The 22,261-nt window shown below is 39.5% G+C and overlaps 1 protein-coding gene and 1 pseudogene across 1 annotated transcript; both read right to left on the reverse strand.

Annotated features, from left to right (window-relative positions):
• Positions 1-1,705: 1,705 nt before the first annotated feature.
• Positions 1,706-19,025, reverse strand: LOC144637900 (polyunsaturated fatty acid 5-lipoxygenase-like). Its single transcript, XM_078496990.1, has 11 exons — positions 18,934-19,025; positions 17,630-17,799; positions 14,108-14,296; positions 11,902-12,040; positions 11,565-11,674; positions 10,920-11,112; positions 6,722-7,083; positions 4,454-4,557; positions 3,815-3,917; positions 3,439-3,657; positions 1,706-2,114 (listed from the first exon to the last, which is right to left on the reverse strand). Exons 1-11 carry the CDS (start codon positions 18,998-19,000, stop codon positions 1,881-1,883), a joined length of 1,890 nt encoding a protein of 629 aa, XP_078353116.1. The 5' UTR covers positions 19,001-19,025; the 3' UTR covers positions 1,706-1,880.
• LOC144639031 (uncharacterized) lies at positions 16,967-17,516 on the reverse strand (annotated as a pseudogene).
• Positions 19,026-22,261: the final 3,236 nt, after the last annotated feature.

Consider the following 22,261-nt stretch of genomic DNA (forward strand, 5'->3'; position numbering starts at 1 on the left):
AATAGATGTTATCAAATTTTCATATGTATTTTGTTGTTTTTTGTCCTTTCCTTTCTTTGAGAACTCCAAAAATAACGTTTGAAAAATAAAAATATAGGCAAAGTCTGGGTATTTTATGAACAACCCGTATTGGTGAGATAATCTACCATCTTCAAGTAAATATATTTTAAAAAAAGATTTACGTCATGTTAAGTCACATTTTGGTGATTAAAAAATTATTTTCAAACCAAGCGAAGCCCCCATATCTTATGTTAATATTTTCTTTCAGGTAAAATGCATAAGCTTGTTATTTCAGAATACGACTTAATCAGTAGGGCTTCTTTTACCACCGGCTCGTAAATCGAAGCGTTAAACAACTCAACAGAGGTTCATAAGCAAGATCTCGGAGGTTCTAATAAATGAATCTAAGTTAGACCAGCATGTTAAAGTGCTGTCGACCAAACATTGATTTCAGAGGAAAAGAAGGAGAATTTTAGAATGATTCAAGGCCAAACGGTATAAAAAAATATCCGTTTTCAAACAGAAACGGATACGTGTAACTGGACGAACGTTAACCATGAAGCGATTTGAAAACGATATGCGCGGACACGAATTTTTTTTTAAATAAACAGGGAAAATATTTCCTTTTTCAAACAAAAACGGGTACGTGTAGACGATGCCTGACTGAACTACCAAACGGGAATGTTGGAATTTTTCACTGGTCATGAACTTACTTTTCTAAACTATTGACTACGCAATTGAAATTGATTGAAATGTAAAGGACACATACAAGTTATGAGGGAACTGAGGTTGTCGAGCGGGATCAAGTCAGAAGTTGTGTAATTAAAGAGCAATTCTACTGTCTGGGAACCCAACGAAGATCAATAATATAAAGAGTGGGTACCACTGGTTTTTGTTGTTGTTGTTTATTTGCTTTGGAATTTGCCTTGCGAAGGGGTACCCAACGACGATTTTCTCCCAAATGCTGTAAAATGTTGTTTAGGCTATCTGGAGGGTTTTTAATGATTTGCAGACTAATTTTTAAGCTGCGCTATAAAACTTTGATCTTTTCGGTCATTTTGGAGGAACTCAGTTCGTCTTCTTGAATTTATTAGGACTTTTCTGTCCATTTCGCGAATTTGCTGTTGTTGTTGCCTTTCCGAAAATCTTGGTGTTTTCCTGTACCCAAAACGACATTTTTACGTCTTCGAAAACAAAACGCAATATTGTTTGTTTCCCATATCATGAAAGTTAGAGGTGGCATTTCACTAAAGAAAATCTGAGGGGATTACAGGCCTTCCGATCAAATATTCCCCGAAATGATCCGTTGGGTAACCCTTGTATTAAATACGCCATATTCGATGGTTCACAGACAATAGGCCGGGATATTTTACGAGTTAATTTCATCGTAGTTTTTCGCTCCTCGCTAGGCGAGGAAAAAAGCGAGGAATCAGTAAAATGTCCGCCAGTATTATCTGTAAAACCATCGAATAAGGGATTTATTTTTCCACTACATTTTTCTTGTCGTTTAGCTACAAAAAGGGACACTGCAGTGTAATACGGAATAATACACTGTAATAACTGTCAAATTTTGAGTGGTCTTTTGACCTTATATAGTTAAATGACGTCATAGTTAAATAATAAATAATGGCACAGACTCTATGTGCTTATTTTCTATTGGCTTGTACTGATAAATGTAAATTCAGTAAGACAAAGCGAGCCACTTCCACAGTTGTACTTTATTCATTTTCGTAGTGATCTGACTCTCGTACAACGTATTTTAAAACACTGTTTACGTTACAACCAAGCAAAGCAAAATAAAACAGAAATCCATATGTTTCTATAGATTCCTCGTCATATCCCCATAGCTGATTACATCTCAATGCACCCTTCAGCTCGCCTCATGTCTGTATTCCGTTGGGAATCCAGCGTGGTAGCAGATAAGGGTAGCTCAAATGGCCCTTAGCGAGCCTGTCTCGGTTTCTTTTCTCTATGCATGGTTGGACGCTTCGTTGAAGGTAGTTAAACCACTTTGATATCACTTGACGTGCAGGTTTGTCGGGTAGCTGGCTTCCATAGTCAAACAGAGTGTCAAAACGGTAATTAGATAGGGACATAGAAACCAGACCTTGTTCCTATTATACAAAAAATTAACAACAAAGTAGATTTACGCAATGAAATAAATTCTTAAGACTTGAACTTCGTAGTCAAAGTTGGTGTCTTCTTTGCTATTTACTAGCGGTCGAAAAAGAGGCATGCGCAATGAAGAACGCGCGTGCTTAGTCTTACCAGACGGCTGGTGTAGCTGTACCCGGTCTAATACGCAGTGGAGAATATTGGACCGGTAAAAGCGTTCTGATTGGCTAATTTTAGCAAGGATAACCCAGCGCCTAACCACTGGCAAAACGCACAATCTTATTGGCTACACAGGTGTCGTTTATCGATCAATCGATAGACGGCTCTCGGAACGCGCGCTCAGTTCCTCGAGGAATTTATCAATCAAAACCTTAATAAATCAATTCTAGCGATATCACTGTGTTTAATAGATCAGCCACTGGGTTATGCTGGTCGCTCTCGGTTTTCTATCGACTTTGCAATTGATAGTTGGCTCGGGGCTTCTCCCCTCACTAACTATCAGCCGTTATAGTTCACCACTAAATTTTCTCCGATTCTGATTGGTTTAAATTGATCACGTGACGCGATAGTGTTCGTCCGCGGAGGACACTATCAGCCCCTAGTGCCCGTCCAAGAAAAATGCCCGGATGGATAGTACTCGTCCGCGAAAATGTTTTGTAAACCAGCGGGCCTACAGACAGAAAAACCCCACTAAATTCATTGCATTTAGTAGGTTTCTTGTCTGGTTTTGTTTCGTTTGTTAAATTTCGGCTTTCAGTTGAGTTTTTTATCCTGAAAAGTAAAAAATAATTCACAATGCTCGTTTTTGAATGGGCGCGCGGAAGAAAATTTAGTGGTGAACAATAAAAACGATAGAGTGTTTCTGTCTCGGAACTATTGGTCTGATAGTTGCCCCTTGGAAATTTGATGTTCTTAAACTAGCACATTAGTCCTCGAAGCTTCGCTTCTCGGGCTAATATTTGTTTTAAGAACATCAAATTTCCGCGGGGCAACTATCAGCCGATAGTTCCTCGACAGAAACACTTTTATGTTTAAATAGAAATCTCGTGATTGCCGTCTAATTGTTAATAAATAAAAATACTAACATTTTAAAGATCCACCACAGGGGGGGCTAAATAGCCGCATAGGGGCTCCTGTATTTGAATAAAAACTTCAATACGTAGAAATGTGCGGTTATGTTATAAAAATTAGTTGATAAAATAAAACTTTCCTTGAACTTCTCTTCAACGGTTAACTTGAGGACAGAAAACAGAATAAAGTGGCGCTGTTAAAAAGTGGTCTTTAGTGGAGGTTGCGGTGTAATTTATTTTTCCAAATACTTACCGCAGAAATGTTCGCATTAGGAAAGTTGAACAAGGAGAACACATCTTCGGCGACTCGTGAATCATTGTAAAGCTTCGTAGGCATGTTAGGAGTAAAGGCTCCGTAATCTGTTAGGGGGTAATTAATGGCTGCGTGATGCACGCTTATTTGGTACAAGAACCTTGTAAGGAAAGTCACAAGACTGTTTCTTGAGCTCAGTTCAGCGGGAAGATCCCTGATCTGAAAAAACAAACAAACAAAAAAAAACAGAAGGGTTCATGTGGTATCGTAAAAGCTCAGTAAGTCCCGTATCTCATTAAATTAAGCTCCCCTCTCAAGTTGCTGGGCATTTGGAAATTACCACAACTTTCATATCAACAGAATGAATTTCTCTTACATTTCCGAGGCCTCCATCACTTCCTGTCCCATCTGCAGATACTTCATTCATAAAGTTTTGCAGCTCAAAGTCGTTCATTACATCTTCATCGCATTCGTAGTACCTTGATAAGTGTTGAAGAATATTTATAAGTAATCATTAGCAAATTTCTCCCTCAGTCCCTCCAGCATCAATACATTGTCTTGGAAAACAGTGATAAGAAAAAAAGACAATCGTCAACGAAATAGAATATAAATTCTCTTGATTTACCACCAAACCCATAGTACAAACATAAAGGAGTCAATATCAATTGGTACGGAAAAATAGTGCTCTGTTTTATTATCATAAATTTTTGTTGGGAGTTCCCCTTAAGCACTGGTGCAAAAACTATTGGAAAGTTTATCCATTAAACTATTCTTGCTCTGTTATCCTAGCAAGCTAGTGTCTCGTCACTGTAACAGCCTCCTATGCGGTACGTTCTTTTGGCTCGTCACGTAAAAGAGATTGCGTGACGAGCCAAAAGAACGCCTGCGCAGAAGGCTACTTTAACGTTATGTGGATCCGTCACCTTAGTAACAAAGCAACCTGATCTGCGACTGAGAAAAAGAGATGTCTTGTTGCGAGAATGAATAGTGACTTAAAAGCTAGCACCTAACTTACAGATTAACGTATTCCCGGGCCACTCTATAGATGCTATAGTACAATAGATAACCATCATCTCTGTACGGGAAATAATGAAGAGATCTTCTTTCCACTCCGCGTTTCTGGAGACGAAGATAAAATTACCGTGTGACTTAGTGTTATTGTGACAAAAGTCTAGCCTATGTAACATGGCGTGTATTAAAAGCTGTTATTTCAGCTGGAGACACCAAGAAAGAGGTTGTTATGAAACACGTTTCTCGGACTGAGCTAAGAAAGGCGCATGATGGTGGAGGGGGGGAGGGGAGGGGAGACTCCCATATGAAAGAGACGGGACGCTTAGGGAGGTAATTTTCGCATTTTGGTGTCACTTAGGGTATTCGGGGCAAAATACTAATATTTTTAGCCGTCAAGGTCTCGTTGAGAGTTGCACGCAAAGAAATATAGAAATATAAATGCTATTTTTAGCATTTAGTGTCTAAAGCTCGAGTCACCAAACTTCCCGACGAACATCCCCGTCTGTTTCAAATGGGAGTTACCCCCTGGGGGCTGGGGAAAAGGTTAGGTAATGATTTGGACGCACGTTTTGAAATAACGTTAACGGCTTGGATAAATTATCCCGACTTCTGGTACAGATTATACTGTAGTAAGAAAGTAAACAGTGGGGAGGGGGGAGGGGCTTCCCGCTCCTTTTCCCGGTGTTCTCCCCCCCCCCTCCCCCTTTATTATGGTTTCCACCTCTGGGTCATGTATATCTTTGGAAAAATTTTCACATGGTTGCGAAATTTTTCTTTATGTCTCCCGGTAACTGCCACCTTGGGAATTCTTCCCGTTCTCTATTTTGCCGCCTGACCTACACTTGCCGTACGTCTCCTTAACAATTTATTATTACAATTTTATGGCTTAAGAAAACAAAGGCCAAAGGATGAACTGCAAAAGAGTCGAAGACTCCATATTAAAGCAGATCACCTAAGGTACTAAGATAAAAATACAAATGAAAATGAAATTATAATAGTAATAAATAAGCAAACAAGAAAAACATTCAAAGATTATGCTGATCTATAAAAAACTTTTTAACTAATGCTTTAAAAGAGTTCACACTTGTTGCCTCACGAATGAAAAGGGGAAGCGAATTCCATGTTCTCACTACTCTATGAAAATAAGAATATATAAGGATGTTCGTTCTTGCATATCTCATCTTTAGAGTTAACTTATCATTATGTCTAAAAGAATAGTGATCAGTTTCCTTGTAAAATCCACATAAGGTTCAACATCGATGTCAATAATCCCATTAAAGTGTATATGACATAGTTTTTTTTATTTGCCTGATCGAATGTACGTGGAATGCTGATGGGAACATCGAAAAAAGAAATTCGAAATCTCTTTTTTTCACCGCGTTTTCGCGCTCTAAAATCGTTAAAATTCACTTCCGGTTGGGTCCAAAACTGCGCACATTGGGGAGCTGGGTCTATTCTGCTTTTGACGTCATGGCCGATCTAGACCCAGCTCCCCACTGTGCGCCGTGACGTCAAACAAGAATGCGCTCAGTGATACACTCAATAACCAAACAAACCGAACATGGAATTTTAAAGCTGCGACGGCATAGATTTAAAATCGCTAAAATCACAGCAAATTGTGCGCTACTTCTAAATTCGTTTCATTCGTTCATTTTACTTACCTGTATATTTGCTGACATGATATATGATAGCTTTATTTTCACACGCTGTTTCCATCGGCTTTTCTAAAAAAACTGTTATTACACTAGTATCCTTCTAGAATTCAGATCATTTATAAACTTCCAAGCCTTAAGCTTTTTTTTCAGTTTTCCGTAACCAAGGCGCAATCTTCCTTTGAAATTCCCTGTTCAGTTTGTTAGGTTCTTGAGTGTATCACTTGTTTGACGTCACGGCGCCCAGTGGGGAGCTGGGTCTAGACCGGCCATGACGTCAGAAGCAGAATAGACCCAGCTCCCCACTGTGCGCGGTTTTGGACCCAACCGGAAGTGAAAATATTGCGTGTTTTAGGTCGAAAACGCGGTGAAAAAACGAGATTTTGAATTTCTTTTTTCGATGTTCGCATCAGCATACCACGTAGATTTGATCAGGCAAATAAAAAAAATCTGTCATATACACTTTAAGAGCTTTATATAAAAAAGTAACATCTGCTTACATGTAACCTCCGAGTCCCCGCCCCCCCCCCCCCCCCTGTTCCTCCCCATCCCACGTTACTAACAACAAAGCATAACTCATACATCGGAGTGAAAATAGAATCAAAGCGTGATAGGCTTACCCTGATGTTTCCCAGGAAGTCAGTATCTTTCCAACTTGTCTGCCTGAACGACCTCAATCCAATGCTCGCACCTCCTTGGTAACCATACGGGAACAGCTTATGAATACTGCCATTCTCGGCTAGGAGTATTGCGAACGCCAGTTTGTCCGTGATACTAATTCCTCGGCAGTGATACTTGATGATCTGATGAAGTGGATGTCTCTCAGACAGTTGTCTGTCTTTACTCACGCAGAAGGGTTCCATCAGAAGATGAGTCTTGGCCAAGTGTTCGGCTATTTGATTATAGCCAAAATCAGCGCCTTGTACGCTGAGTTTTGCCAGCATCCAGAGATCTTTGTCTTTAGGGGTGTAGACAGGAGAACCTACGCCATGCAACGATATTTTGTCGTAAAAGTATAAATTGCGGTAATATTTTACAACTGGTTCATGCTTTAGCGTGCACTATCGAGTTTTAGAATATAGCCGCTGTATACGCGCTATGGAATTCTAGCGGGCATTATTTTTTATAAAAATCTACTACCTGACGAGGGAATTCCACGTTAAATTTCACGCGAAAAACCGATATCGCACGAATCGCGAAGCGATGAGTGCGATATCGGTTTTTCAAGTGAAATTTAACGTGGAATTCACGAGTCAGGTAGTGGATTTTCCTTGAATCGCATAGCCTATTTAGAAAAGAAAAGAAAACCCAATTTCTTTTTAGTTTATGGCTGAATGTTGCAATTTTTACCGCTCGCTCAGAGAGCCATTCCAAATCAACTGTCATGAGCCAGCGAATCGGACTCAAGCTAAAATCGATCACAAAACTTCATTTGAACCTCGCGGATTACTGTACCATCGTTTTTCAACGGTTCACCGCAGCTTTTAACCATTTTAATGACGGAATGGTAGTATTTTACAGAACATTCTTGTTTTTCGAACATCTATTTCAAGTTTTCGTCTCATCAGCAAGACAAACTTTTGAAATCTCTCTTCGGCCTGAAAGAAGTAGACAACATGCATCGTGAAAAGCACTGAACATTCACAACGTCAAGAAAATTATAAAGGTTTGAAGGAAGCGTGGACCGGGGATAAAGTAAGTACCTTGGAATAATATAACAATTAAAATTCGACATTTATAAGCTAAATGTCTAAGTCCATCGCAGACAATTTCTTAGAAAGAGCAAGACTGCTTTTGAAAAACTCGCTATTAGTGGGTCGCTTCGCAAGCACAATAGTTCGCTGTTTTGCTGTGTGTACGCTTTGTTGATGTCCAGAAACCGCTTTTGCATCGTGAGTATCAATTAAAGAATGTAAGAAGTCATTCTTTATCGAAATTTTAAACCTTTTCACCGCAAAACAGTTTCTATAAACTGTCTTCATCGAGTTTACAGCACGCAGTTTTTGTCATTGTTTTCTTTCGTTTCGCCGTGTAGATTTATTGTACGAACACGGCATTACTGTCAAACTATCAACAGTATTACTTCAACAAAATAACCAGCTGTTCTTTTACTCGAGATATTTATAGCATTTCTTTCTTTTAGCGAAGGTTTCTACAGTGGTCGTGTAAGCGTAACTGCTATTTACTCGCGAGTTTGTCCATACGATACGGACATTTTTATTTTCCGTTTCACTCATGCGGTGAAAGAAAATGTTTAACCGCTGCTCGTAAGAAAGCCGAATTGAAATTTAAACAAGGAAAATCTTATGCTTCCTCACCTCGGTCAGGTTTTTGCTTTGTAAACGGACAAAATAGTTTTGAAAACATAGATCGATTCCAATTTTGTGTACGTTGCTATGTGAAGCTACGCGTTGCTACGGTGCAATATCGGTCAACCTCGCTTTCAAGTCGCAATTCCACTCTGAATACCTCGCCTCGATAACCAATCAGATGGCGAGAACATAGCTGAAAACTATAGAAGCCCGGTACCCCGGATGTGCGAATTGTTTGTCGAATTTCGCTGAACGACTTCGCTTCTATTCCGCTTGTTTTGTTGTTTAAATGATGCTTTAAAGCAGCAAGTTTTCATCAGAAACGTTTTACATGCTTAAATGGAAGTAAGACAGTGCCAAAGGAAGCGACAGGTGAAGAAAGAATCGTTGAAATTTGTTGTTCTTCTTTGGAGTTGTGTACGCCACTATTTTGCCGTGAACGGTCCGAAATTGATTGGAAATTATTGAGCAAAACAAGCCGGACTCTAGAAACGCTTTGAGGTAAGAAACCTTTTCTTAGCCACAATCTAAAGACAGCTACAGAACACTCCACTTTTGTTCTTTTTAAATCGAAATTAGAGGCGAATTGGAAAAACTTGCTGCGAAACGAACGAATGAAAATTTTTCATTTGAATGAAATTGAAGTAGGCTTAACCACTAAACTTGAATGCGTAAATATTTCAACTAGATTTGTCGGCTTTGTGAGAATCTTTTGGTAGTCGGAGAAAGGACTATAAATAGGAAATATGAATGAAATGGTATCTTTTTTTTATTCATGAAGAAGCCGCCAAAGAAAAGAATAAACTAAACTTTCACTTTGCCGATGTTGCGTGCGTTTGTAACTGCCGTAAGCGGCAGCGAATCTTGTAAGTTCTGTGCTTGTTTTTAATGCTATATTCTAAACCCACTAGAAGATGGCTTTCCTATGTCCTATAAGAAAATAATGCACTTTTGAGGTCTAGAAAAGCAGCTGAATGCCCTCGCCTAACGGCTCGGGCATCCACTAGCAGCTTTTCTAGACCTCAAGCGTGCATTATTTTCTTATAGAACATGGAAAACCATCTTCTAGTAGGTAAGTGGTGCACGATTACGTAATAAACTGAATTTGATTGCGCGGCGCTGTTAGCTATGTCATAACATGATTATCAAACAACAATTTTAAGGAGATAAATTTGAAACAAGCAAAGGCCGTGTTTTTTATGTTTACGGCGTTCTCCCTCGGGAGCTCCCTCAGGACCCTCGCGAGCGAGCTGAGTGAATGCCTTAAGAGATTTTTTCACGCTGCATAACCTCGTTTCAGATCCTTTTTAAAAGACCGTGTTTCGCTCAACAACCTCACACTGAGACTGCAGGACTCAGAGGCGGCGGAACTTGGGGGGGGGGGGGGGGGGGGTGTGAGGGGGGCTCGTCGTACACTAAGCCAAGCGCCACCCCCCCCCTCCCCAGGCAGCGCATACCCCTACTCATATTTCCCAAAATGTCTTTTGCACAGTTGACTTCTTTGCAACCTTAACAGCATAACTACGCATGCGGAGTTGAGTCGATCGTGCTTGATGGTCCTTTTTGGGTAGGTTTTTTAGTTGTCGCAGGGCAGAAAATGTACGCTCTGCAGGTCGCAGATGCCACAGGCAATGACAAATACAATCCTTCTAGCTTGTGGACCTCTCAGCTCCTATAAGTAGCGTTTTTTGGGAGAGGAGTTTCGTTGAAAGTCATACACCATATAATTTTGCCAAGCACGATCCTGATGAAACGATTTGTGAAAATTAAGACCACGAGAGTGAATGTCTTTTATAAACCAATTTTATGCTACGCTAATGATACTTTCGGCACTGAAATGTGAGGGAGGCTGAGCCCCTCAAAATTTTTGTTTGGTGGTGCTACAGCCCCCCCCCCCCCTCCCCTGCCCCCCTCCCCCTCCCTCCCTGCTCCGCCGCCTGTGGGACTATTTCGCAGTCTAGACCCGACGTAATATATAACCTGAGCCCAATAACTTTACAATGTTCAACGTTCTGTCTGCGTTGGAGTGGTACGTACATGTAATCAGGAATGGGGATTGAAGACAAAAAGTCTCGCATTTTTCCTCATGTTTCTGCTCACGATTGCGCTACGTTCGACTGTATACAATATCTAAAGAGCGCTCTCCATTTGTACGGAGAAAACAGCTGTTCAGGGAAAAATCAAATGGAACGGTCATTCCCACAAGAAAATGTTCTGAAAAAAGAGGAATACCTTCAGAGGTATTCCTCTTTTCTTGTTTTTACGGGAATGCTCGGCATATCACTGTACCATTTTGCTTCTTCGCACTATTAACATGCTTCTCAATGAAATATGCGACTACGTTCCGGTGGAAAATTAAATGGAACGGTCCTTCCCATTGGAAAGTTTTCAAATGCTACACACTCGTCCCGCACCATTGTATTTGTCGAAAAATTGTACTATTCCATTTGCCGGAATATTCTCAACGGTTTTTCCACACAAATGGAAGCTTTCTTAGTGTTCATACCAGGTCTGACGTCCATTTGAATTGCAATCGGTACCAGATCGCTCCTGTTGTTTGGATGAACGGCAAAGAACGCTATCGGGGAGGTGGGTTCCCACATTTCTCTGCCAGGGCGGGATTCCAAGAGATCTGGCATGGCGGGAAGGTAATCTAACAGCGGATAGCGTAATACAAACACCATTCTAGTGGCTATGGCCTGTATATAGGAACAAATGCAAACCTTTATGTGTTATACAGTTGTTTAAAAATCGGTACTTTCCTCAGAGGTTTTCTTTAAATGCGAGTGATAGGAGGAAATATCGAAGAAAAGTTGGAAACAAGTGCATATAGCGAGTGGGGTCGACGGAAAGGTGATAATAAAATTTTCCGCCTATTTTATTCAGTTTCCAAAGTTACACCGCTCTTATTGGCAATTGTCAATGGAAATATATTTCACGAAATAGGTAAATAAAAATAAAAAAGGTGGTCAACTGTGTAGTTCTAAAGTAATTTTTCTTTGCCATTTTTAAGCTGTCTGACTCTTGTTTCTTGAAATTTGGAACCGAATTTTAAAATCATCAAAAATATTTAAACACGGGCAAAATTCGGTGAAAATATGACTGAGAAAGTTCTCTTTACTACGCTCAGATAAAAGTAAATTAAGCGTACCCTTTCCAGCGGAATGTTCGGCATGTTTGGGGTATTGATAATAAGATTATTCCAGTCGAATTCTTGGTTCAGTGTTTTGTTCAGCTCAGTCCATTTGATACCAACTTTGTCTGCAAAGAATATAAAAAAACACCATATTATCTACACTATAGAATTGCGAAGTCATTTTATGCACAAATTATCCACTAGCTCCCACTCATAAGGCCATCTACCATATGTCTCTGTAATCTTGTTGTCATGGTCTTGGTATAGGGTAAGGGTTTTAAAATCTCAGCGGCACACCCCCACCCAAAAATATACAGAGTGCCCCCCTCCCCCCGCCCCCCTGGGTATTTACCTCTATCTGTTGTAACCCTCGTCAGCGTCATAGGATTGACGCCCGCGAGCCGTTGCTCAGCGAACACCTTGTCACGCATCCAGTGTGTGATGACGTCTTTGAATGGTTCCTCGTCAGATGGATTTTTGAAATAAGGATCCTGTGCGACAAAGATACACACGTGCTTTGTATTTTGATTCTAAAGCCTTTCAACTCAAGCACATTACACAGCGGATATAGGCATAAGACTGGAAATAATTTGCCATCGTACCCCTATACATTAGGTTTAGCCAAAAGTTGCTCGAGATTTCCCAAAAAGTTGCTTGAAATTTCTTACAAAGATGCTCGAAAGTTGCTCGAAAAATCCAAAAATAGTTGCTCGAAAGTTGCTCAAATCCAAAGAGTTGCTCGAAAGTTGCTCAAAAAAATCCAAAACGTTTCCTTTAAATAAGAAAATTCGGACAATCTTCGGAAATCTTTGGACTAGAAATTGCAAAAAGTTGCTCGAAAGGTGAAAATATGCCGAGCAACTTGTGGCTAAGCCTACTATACATTCTGGCAATACCGTAAATGATCTAATAAACGCCCACTCTCAAATAAACGCCTCGTATCTAATAAACGCCCCCCTTCAGGTGTATAGTTTTCATTAGACGCCCCCCTCTTATAAAAGCCCCTTGTCTAATAGACGCCCCCTTCAAGAATCGCCACAAAAGCCAAGATAGTTTCTTGCTTGACTCGGACATCGAAGAGGCCAACGGTGCCAACATGGTTGACCCGATGACGATGAAGACATCGATATTGAACTATGAACGACATCTCCAGGCTTTGCATTAGCGCAGAATAGATTAGTCTCCTACTCACAAACTCTGTTTTCTATCTTACTCCGCGAGCAAACTACGCGTCTTATTTGTTTTGTTGACGGTGTTACAGGTAAAGTGAAATAAACGCCTCTCTCGAAAAAACTCCTCATATCTATTTAGTGAAAAGTTGTTGTCAGTCGATGATGTTATAAGTCTGGTCCGGTGAAGTTGATTGGTCAGTTTAGCCGTGATGTTATTTTCACTTGACTCTGAAGATGACTTCCGCTCAGGTTGTCGAAACGTCAGTCACCAACAACAGTTCTTCTCAGAACTACTCTCACCCGGACGATCACACTATACGACCTAGTCCCTTTTATCTTAGTTGATCATCAACTGGAAGTTGATAAAGGTAAAAAAAAAACCGTCGTAGCGAAAGCTGATGTTTCAAGCGTTAGCCCTTCGTCGGTGCAAAGTCTAACGCTCGAAACGTTAGATTTTCAAACTTTGCTACGACGGTTTTTTTACCATGTTTACCTTATCAACTTCCAGTTGATAATCAACTAAGTGTTTCACTTGCCCGCAGTCGCAGCACTATAGTTTCTTTAGAAACTTATAACTTTGTTCACCTTTTTGTCTAAGTCCGTACGCGTCGTCGACCGTGAAGCGAAAAAAGGAAATTTTCCGCGGCCTCGCGCTCTTTTTTGTTTTTTGTTTTACGCTGCACGGAATAAGAAAAAAAGGACTGCTTGTAGTCTACCTAAAAGCGCTCATAAAAATACGCACGGAAAAGTTCTAAAACCAACAAGCCGGGCATACACAATGCCATTAAGCACAGGGACGAATTTCGAAAAATAAGACTTTCTATGTGTTAGGCTTGCATAGTACAGTGTACTGTGGTTAAATGTCGCCATCGTAGCAGAAATTTTTGCGCATTTACACTCAACCAGATTATTCTCCCTCGAAGACTGTCATTCTCGACCTCCACCGCGGTCAAACGACAGAAATATGCAAAAAATAAGAAAAGTACTGTAAAGATAAGGTTTTAATTTTCACAGTTCAAAGTTCGATACATAACCGGTATCCTAAGGGTTTACTAAGTTTTTTTGGAGCTTTACTAAAAAAGTTCTACGTGTTTGAAAATAGCGATATGCGGACTTGTCGGCGCCATTTGTCAAAGTACCTTTGGTTCGGATGCGAAACATTTAAAAAGTAAAAACACTGGTTTATCTGAGGGAATGGGATTATGATTTCACTCGGCAACTATTTTTATCTATCCTTGCTCGTAATAACACTTCAATTTGAACAAAAAAACGGCGAAATGGAAAGAAAACCTGCCTGAGACGTTTGACCGCGGTGAATTCTCGACCCAGGCTCTCACTCCCGTCCCAGACTCTTTATCATACGCCGTTCTTTTGCACATTTCTTACCCCAAACTCTCCTTGTGCTTTACGGAAGAACGCGTATATCTTGACAAAGTCCGCAAAACTTTGTATGTCTTCTCCTGCATTAAGCTTTATCCATTCGTTATGGATGGCAGTGCCTCCTTGGATTTTTGTCAAGAAGATATTTAACTCCCACGCTTCAAACGGGTAAACTGGACTGCTGAATATGGCCAACTGAAAGAATGTAGAGCATAACATGATGATAACTTAATAACTAGTAAAAGCTCTTACTAAAGCTGCTCCCGCCTTTACACAATTTTGTTTATTGCCGTTTTTCAAAGCATCCCTCGAAAGAGCACATTAGGCTGTGTTCACACCTTGTGCTTGGGCATGGTTTCCGAGTACGATTCTCGCTGGGCCCTAATGCAAACATACTAATTTGGTCAAGTACCCACGCCATGATTCGGGCACGGTATCTGTGCCCGAGTACGAGATCGAGCACTCAAGGGTACTTGGGTACTTTGGTTTTTTGTGTCTGAACACGACGCTATTTTTTGCCGATGCTCAGGTATCAGTGTTTGGGCACTAAGTGTGAACACGGCGTTAGAGAGAGCACGAAATTAGAAAACGATGTATTCTTGTGAAGCTTGAGAGATGGCGATTCTTAACAAAAGAACCACTGTCTATTCCAAGGAGCAAGGTTTCTCTATCTAACAATTAGTACGAGTATCTAATTGTTTTAGTGGACACTCCAAAACAGTCCAAAACCTACGTTTTATGTATTTTCTTAGCTAAAAAATCTAGTAGAATAATCTTCCCGCGGACGATCGTTTTTTATCAGCAAGTATACAACAACTGGAGAGCCAATTAAATTCGTGGGTTTTTGATAGATCACGGGTATCTATTAATTTCTAATGGATGTGTTTGTTTCTTCTGTAATCTGGTATACAACACAGTTTTTCTTTAGCTTAGATCCTACTCTACGTTTTAATCCTTTTACAGAGCGACTTCTTGAACCGGGCCACTTGGAACAAAGTTAACCAATCAAAACGTTAGTTGAGAACAAAGGATGGCAATCTTCTCCGTAAACAGACCAGTGACACTGAAACATCCAGACAACAGCTCTACAACAAAATTTAACATCTGCTGAAGGCATATCTGTGTCTCTTTTACCCGAATTTATATTATATCGACTTCCCTCTACTGTATATGTTGCAGGTTAAATCCGTTTCCGACCTAGATTCATCTGCTTCAACATGAAGATAACACTTTCACAGTGACTTAAAATAACTTGAATTCATTAAAAGAAGTCCAATAGATTGCTATCTTCGGGTTCAAACAGATTAAACTAGACTGGAAACGGATTTAATCTGAAAACCGATTTAATCTGCAACATATACACTTTGCAGATCTCATCCTTGGCGGCAAATAATCATAATTATTATTTTACTCAAAACATTTATACTGAAAACTCGATTTGTAAGTGCAAAGCCACTGAAACTGGTGAAAACCGCCCACTTACTAGAAACTAGAAACTAACCAATCAAAAATTGCAAATTTCCCGAGAAGTGCTCTTCTTCCGCAACTTGTTGGGTTTCGAATTTTGTTGTAGAACTTACCGTATTTACTCGAATAAGTGCCGCCCCCGAATAAGCGCCGCCCTCGAATAAGCGCCGCATTTGGAACAAAAAAGTTAATAAGCGCCGCCCCCGAATAGGCGCCGCAGTCCCGATGCGGCGCTTATTCGAGGAATCCGCTTAACTAAAAACAGCACTACAAAGCAACTCTGAAGCAAACTTGGACATTTCTTTCCATCAAAAGCGATGTTTTGCAGTTCAAAGGGATTGTTTTGCCGCTCGTCCATTAGTTTTTTTATCCAGCATTCTTGCAATACGTAGTTTTGTAAATGTTGTAAAGGCTGCGAACTTTGCCAGGACAGCTAGCGCCCCTTCTCTCTTCAGCAAAATACGAAAACTGACAAACAAAAGACGTTTTTTTAATTACTGTGAAAGTTTAGATATTTTACGGCGTCCAAATTTTAAATAAGCGCCGCCCTCGAATAAGCACCGCACTTCAGACCCGAAAAATTTAATAAGCGCTGCTGCGCTTATTCGAGTAAATACGGTAAGGCAATTCCACTGAAATAAAAGGAGTATTTAAAATTTTCTAAAACTTGGTCCAGGTTACAATTATGTTTTGAGCATTACAAAAATAAAATAAAAAATGGGGGTAACCGCGCTAGTTTTTGTGCAAAATGGATGGCCGTTATAGTAAATATACGACCCGCGAGGCATATATCAGGAACCCTAGTAATCCGAATGGGGAACTATAGTTCATCAAAATAGACTTTGATATTATATTATAAACTATTCTTATTGTACAGGAATTAAGATAATGAAAGAAATTAAAGATTTTGCTTCGTGCGCACGTAAACAGCAGTACCTAAAAACGTGTTTTTTACGGCATTCAAATAAAAATATCCCAATGTAGGATTTTAAACTTTTCTTTAAATCGCGATATATTGTAGACAACCGTATGACATTTAAATTAATGCATTAAAAAATGGGGGTCACCGTGCTCGTTTAAAAGAAAACAACCATTTATTTCCCTACCGAGCTTAGCCTGAAGGAAATCTCGTAGTGTTCTGTGTGCGTGCGCGCTCGTGCGCGCTAAATGATGCGAACTTACCTATGCGCAGTAAGGATGCGCAATGAAATTCAGTGGAATAGCCTTAATAATAATAATCTTTTATTAGGAAGCCTTCATTCACTATACAGTGGTTTTCAGAAAGGTCCTAACTAAGATTAAAAATACTTAATAAGACTATATACAATAAAACGAAAAATACCTAAGAATTAAAAACTATTGTTAAAAACTAACTTGAAATTAAAAAAAAAGAAAGAATTAACTAAAAAACCTACTTAGAACGCTACGCTTAAAATTTACAAAATCAAGCGCATTTCTGGTGACTCTGTCTAGGTTATTCCAGTCTTTCAGAGAGTGTTAACACACTCTCTGCTTTCCCCAATTTTTGGTTACATGAGGTAGCCTAAGCATGTCTTTATTCCTTGTGTTATAGCTATGAATGTCCCTGTTAGCTAGTAACTCCATAGAGTGATCCATAAGTCCATTTATACACTTATAAACATATATACAGCGATGATAAAATCTACGTTGTTCTAGGTTAAGCCACTTTAAAGCTACGAGGGCATCAGAAGCTGACGAATAAAGTGGTCTGTCCAGGATGATTTTCGCGGCTTTGTTTTGTAAAACCTGTAGGTCATTCATAAGCTCCACATTGTTCTTGTCGCCCCACACAAGATCAGCATAATCAAAAATTGGTAAAACAAGGCTGAGTGTTGTAGAAAAGTAGGCGAGCGGTGAAAGGTAACAAATGTTTGATCCTACGTAAAAGACCAAGTCGCTGATTTACTTTAGAAATTACATGCTCTAAACGTATGTGGATCGTTCACGATAAATGTCACCACCCTTTGTTCTCTATTAATGTTTTTATTATTTTTTCCAAGTGACCCGGTTCGAGTACGTATTCGCACTGTAATGGTTTACCTGCTGATCAACTGTCATGTTTAGCAATCTGATTGGTTCTCCTTCTAAGCCTGGGAATGGCGCCAACTGAAAGAGTTGCCTTCTGCCCAGAAGCATCTGGTAGCGTTTCCTTTGACAAGCTAGAGAGGTCTTCTGGGAAAGCTCAATGGGGCATTCGTCTCCGCATATCCCTTAAAAATATAAAATCACTTCTTCAGGGCGAAATTTTATTATATTGAGCACACATTTTATAATTTCCGTATAAAATTTGCCGCACTATAAATCTCCAAGAAATTAATTATTTTATAGGTTAGAGCGGTTTTCAATTGAGTGTCGTAAAACCAAAGCCAAAGCAATCACTCTGCCAATCACAAAGGACACAGACAATCCAGTGAACCAATCAAAACTCGAAGCAAACACATGTAGCCGACACGAAACGCGGGAAAACGTGTATGAGTAAGTACAACGGACACTTTTCCGTGTCCCAAGTGACAAACTGTCATACATTGTCAACCCCGCTTTACGGACACTGTTTCAGCTGTGCACTGTCAATTTTCATTGTCGCGATTATTTGCTAACTTCACCCTGGTCAAATTATGACAGAGTTCGACGAGTTAAAACGATTTTATTACAAAGAGTAGCTTAATATCGTGACTTGCAAAGGTTTTGTCGAATCTTCAGTCCGCCTGGTTGCGTCGCAAGCTAAAAGCTTCATTGCAAAGTAAAGTTACCGACTTTTTCAAATGTTTGTAGAGTTTAAGAACGGTTACGGTCAGAGTTTCAGTTACAATGGAAACATTTATTAATATAGAAAACGTTCTGTTACTGTTGAAAATATAATAAATATAATAATTTCACGTCACTGTTGAGTTTATTGAAGTTTAGTTCGAGTGTCTGACTAGATCATAAGGTTTTCGTAAAAACTATTAATTTTCGTCAGGGAGTTCATAGTTTGCATTTGTTACAGTTACAGTACAATTAAACAACGTTTTGTTGTCGTAAAAGGTTTGCCTTCGTCTTTGTGTCGCCGGATAAAACATGTGTCCGTGACTTTTTTCTGAGATCCCGTTTAATACGGACAACCCCGTTAATACGAACAATTTGGCCTGTCCCTTTGGTGTCCGTATTAACGGGGTTCCACTGTACTGCAAAACCAAAGCAAACGCGAATTACTTTCAACACTCAAGTGAAAATCGCTCTATTGCATTGCTTTAAAGTTGGGTGAGTTAACGTATTCTTGCCAATCAAGTTAAACGATTAATTTTATGACCAATCAGAAACAATTTTTATTTGTTAAAACTATAACTAAAGGACCTCCATCATACCTGCGTATCCGTTAACAAGGCACAGTAAGGACTGGACAACCAACACAATTAATTGAAGAGAAATCATCTTGGGGAGCCTGTGCGATGTAAAAGGCATTTCTTCAAGACAGTAAAATATGAACGGTGCTGTTGTTTTGGCAACCATCTGTCTCTAGAGATGATCATGGCTCTTCAACGCGCGGCGTGAGTTAGTCAAAGTAGTAAGGTTTCTTAAAGGGACTATGTCACGGGGATTTAATTTCGCAGATTTTTGGTCTATTAAAAAACTGTCCTGAAATAAGTGGTAGGCAACTTTACCCATGAAGAACATTATCTTTGAACAATTAACTGAAGATATAACCTATATTTGGGGATAGAAATCAAACTTCGGCTATAACTGAATATCGATTTTTTTTTTTTAAGGCGCGCGGAAACAACTGAAAAACGTTGGCTAACGTTTTCAAACTGCAATCCATTTCCATCCGAGCCATCCGCAGCCAAACGCGCTTTTAAACAGTTTTAGTGCTCTAAAATAGCACTGAATTGTTAATTAAAACGGACCAGATATTTCAACAGCCAAAATTTGTATTTGTGTTGTAGGAAACTTAAAGTTTAAGTTTCCTACGACACAAATACAAATTTTGGCTGTTCAAATATCTGTTTAAATCCGTGACATAGTCCCTTTAATAATCTGTAGAGTTCTTAAATGAATTCGCTAGTTTCTTACAACACTGAATTGTCTAGCCTTAAAAGGAACAGGTCTATTTTGTAAGCTTGCAGAGCAATCGATTTAGCGGGACGTGTAACACGCTGCACGCGCGCTTTTTCCCGCTGAAACCGCCTGTTCTGCAGACTAATTGTTGGCGACTGAGGGCTTGTTGATAAGTTAGTTTACCACAAAGATAATCCGTCACAAGCAAACAATGGGGATCAAATTCGAACTGATTTCACTTTAGTAAATTACTTATCATTGACACCTCTTGCAAAAGGACATTTGTGCAGTATGACCATTATTTCGTATGCTCATTTCATCTGAACGCCTTAATTTCCAAAGCGAGCAGTTAGCAACTGATTCCGAGCTTTCATGCTCAAAAACATCCCCTACAGTACATTGGCCTCAGTTTGTAGGAAAGCGCCGGCTGTCGAGCATTAATAGTTGTCGACTCCACAAGTACTGAATAATTGTCGACAACTAACTTTCTGGTACTGTCTGAATTCAAACGGGACACTCAATAGTTAATACATGACGATATTAAAAGGTTGTGCGATGCTGAGCATGCCAAGGCGGCCGTTTAGCGCAAGATTTCGTTTAGACTTGCATACAAATTGTGTTTTTCCACCGCTTGGACACTTTCAAGGGGTACAATTGAGATTTTGTTTTGTTCTAAGCTCCCATATTAAGCGGAGACCCCCAAAGGAAAATGTTATAAAATTCAATTTTATTTTAACAATGAACCTCAACTAGAACGCTTTCGATTCGTCACAGTGATTTTAAAGCGCTTGTGATACAATTATGTCTTATTTGTGACCGCTACGAGGATCATTCTCATAAGTTCGCGGCCAGCTCTAGTAACGGATACTTCTGCTTCCAGAAGGTGCTCGCTAAAGGCAGCATTGACGAAATAATACATGTGTGCTAGTTTAAAATTATTTCAGTAGGTTAAAATGACTTTAAACTTGTTCGATTTTTATTTTTTTGTCTTAGAATTCTGGTAATAAATCTGAAACAACAGAAAATACAAATCAAACTTCTTTGTAATCCGATTTTGACCCGAAAAAATGCATTTTGAAGTATAACACTAGCTTAACAGTTTAAGGGCCTGTTTACAAGCAGGCGGGTAACCCTAGCACCTAGGGTTACCCTAGCGCTCCCACATTTCTTCTTTTTTTCATCGACGTGTTTACAAGGCGCTAGGGTTACCCTAGCACCTAGGGTAACCCTAGCTGAGTGCTAGGGTTACCCTAGCAGCTAGGGTAACCCTAGCGCCTTGTAAACGCTCTGCTAGGGGTAACTCGCCTACCCGGGACAACTTTATTTTGGCTCCAAAAAGCTAAATATGTTTAAAAATACCGACAAAAACAGCGAATTGTGACCAAGAAACATCGTGTTCATTCACAATTTGTCGTATTTTTGCACTGGAACGGAATTATTTTCGAATAACAGTTTCTAACGACAAAATTTTACAAGGTTAACTGAAGCGTAACCGGTGTAAGTTGACCCGGGGTAGTAGGGTTACCCTACCTGCGAATTTTGCTTGTAAACCCAGGCTATCTTCTAACCCTCTTGCTAGGATAACCCTAGCACATAGGGTTACCCTACCTGCTTGTAAACAGGCCCTAAAACAAGACGTTTGCACGAATAACTTTGTGACAAGAACTACAAAACCTTTCAAAATACATTGCAGAAACTGTTTACGCCAAGAACAATTATGCAAGTTTTTTTTTCTGGACATTAAAATCTTTGCTTTTGCGTCTTTCGGTGAGAAAAGAAATAGAACATTACCAAACGAAAAACGACAAAATTGATCAGGAAAACACAATCACTACGAAGCTACAAAAAGACGTACTCTAAAAAAATGCAACATTACCTTAAGAGATCTTCTTTGTCCTGAAAGAACTCTTGGGACTGTATGCAAGAGACTGAAAGCTTTAAGATAGTACGTGGCGATACAATATTGGCCCCCCCAATATTCTCGACAAATAAATGGGTTGTTCTAAATGTGACAGGACAACGACCCTGAAAAGAAGCGATTGGTAAATAATCACCAATGCTGTTTCAAAGAATTTAATTTGCATATAAAGGTTGAGATTTTGAAGAGTTCTTGCAGCAAAATGAACGAGACAGATTGCGAATCATTATGAAGATGTGAATTTTTAAACGTAAAGAAAATTAATGGAGATTCGCTGATAAAATCACTCGCGCTCGTTACCTTCGTCACCTCTCAAAATTTACTTCCAAAAGAAGTCGAAACAGCTGTGTATACAGCCTCGAAGGCTCGTGTTTTCTCAGCTTTTGTTCAAGTTTTCTTAATTGAATTTATTTAACCTAGCTATCTCAAAAAGGCCAATTGTTTTCTAGTTTGCCTTTTGTAACCCACTTGATCTTCCTTATACGAGACTATCCATGATATTTTACGCTTATTGTTACTAAGTATTTTGAGGCTCACTTTAATTTAAAAGAGATTTTGTAAATGAAGTAAGAAAAAAATAGAGTGTTCAACGTGTCAAAGTACCTTTAAATAAACTTTTCAGATACGAAAACGCTAACGAGAAAGTGAGAATTAGAAACAGCTACTGAAAAACAATCTTTTTTTAAAAAAATCTTTCAATTCTAAGAAACAGCTATACG

The sequence above is a fragment of the Oculina patagonica genome, chromosome 14 (assembly GCF_052425735.1).
Source record: "Oculina patagonica isolate OP01 chromosome 14, crgOcupat, whole genome shotgun sequence".
Taxonomy (NCBI): Eukaryota; Metazoa; Cnidaria; class Anthozoa; order Scleractinia; family Oculinidae; genus Oculina; species Oculina patagonica.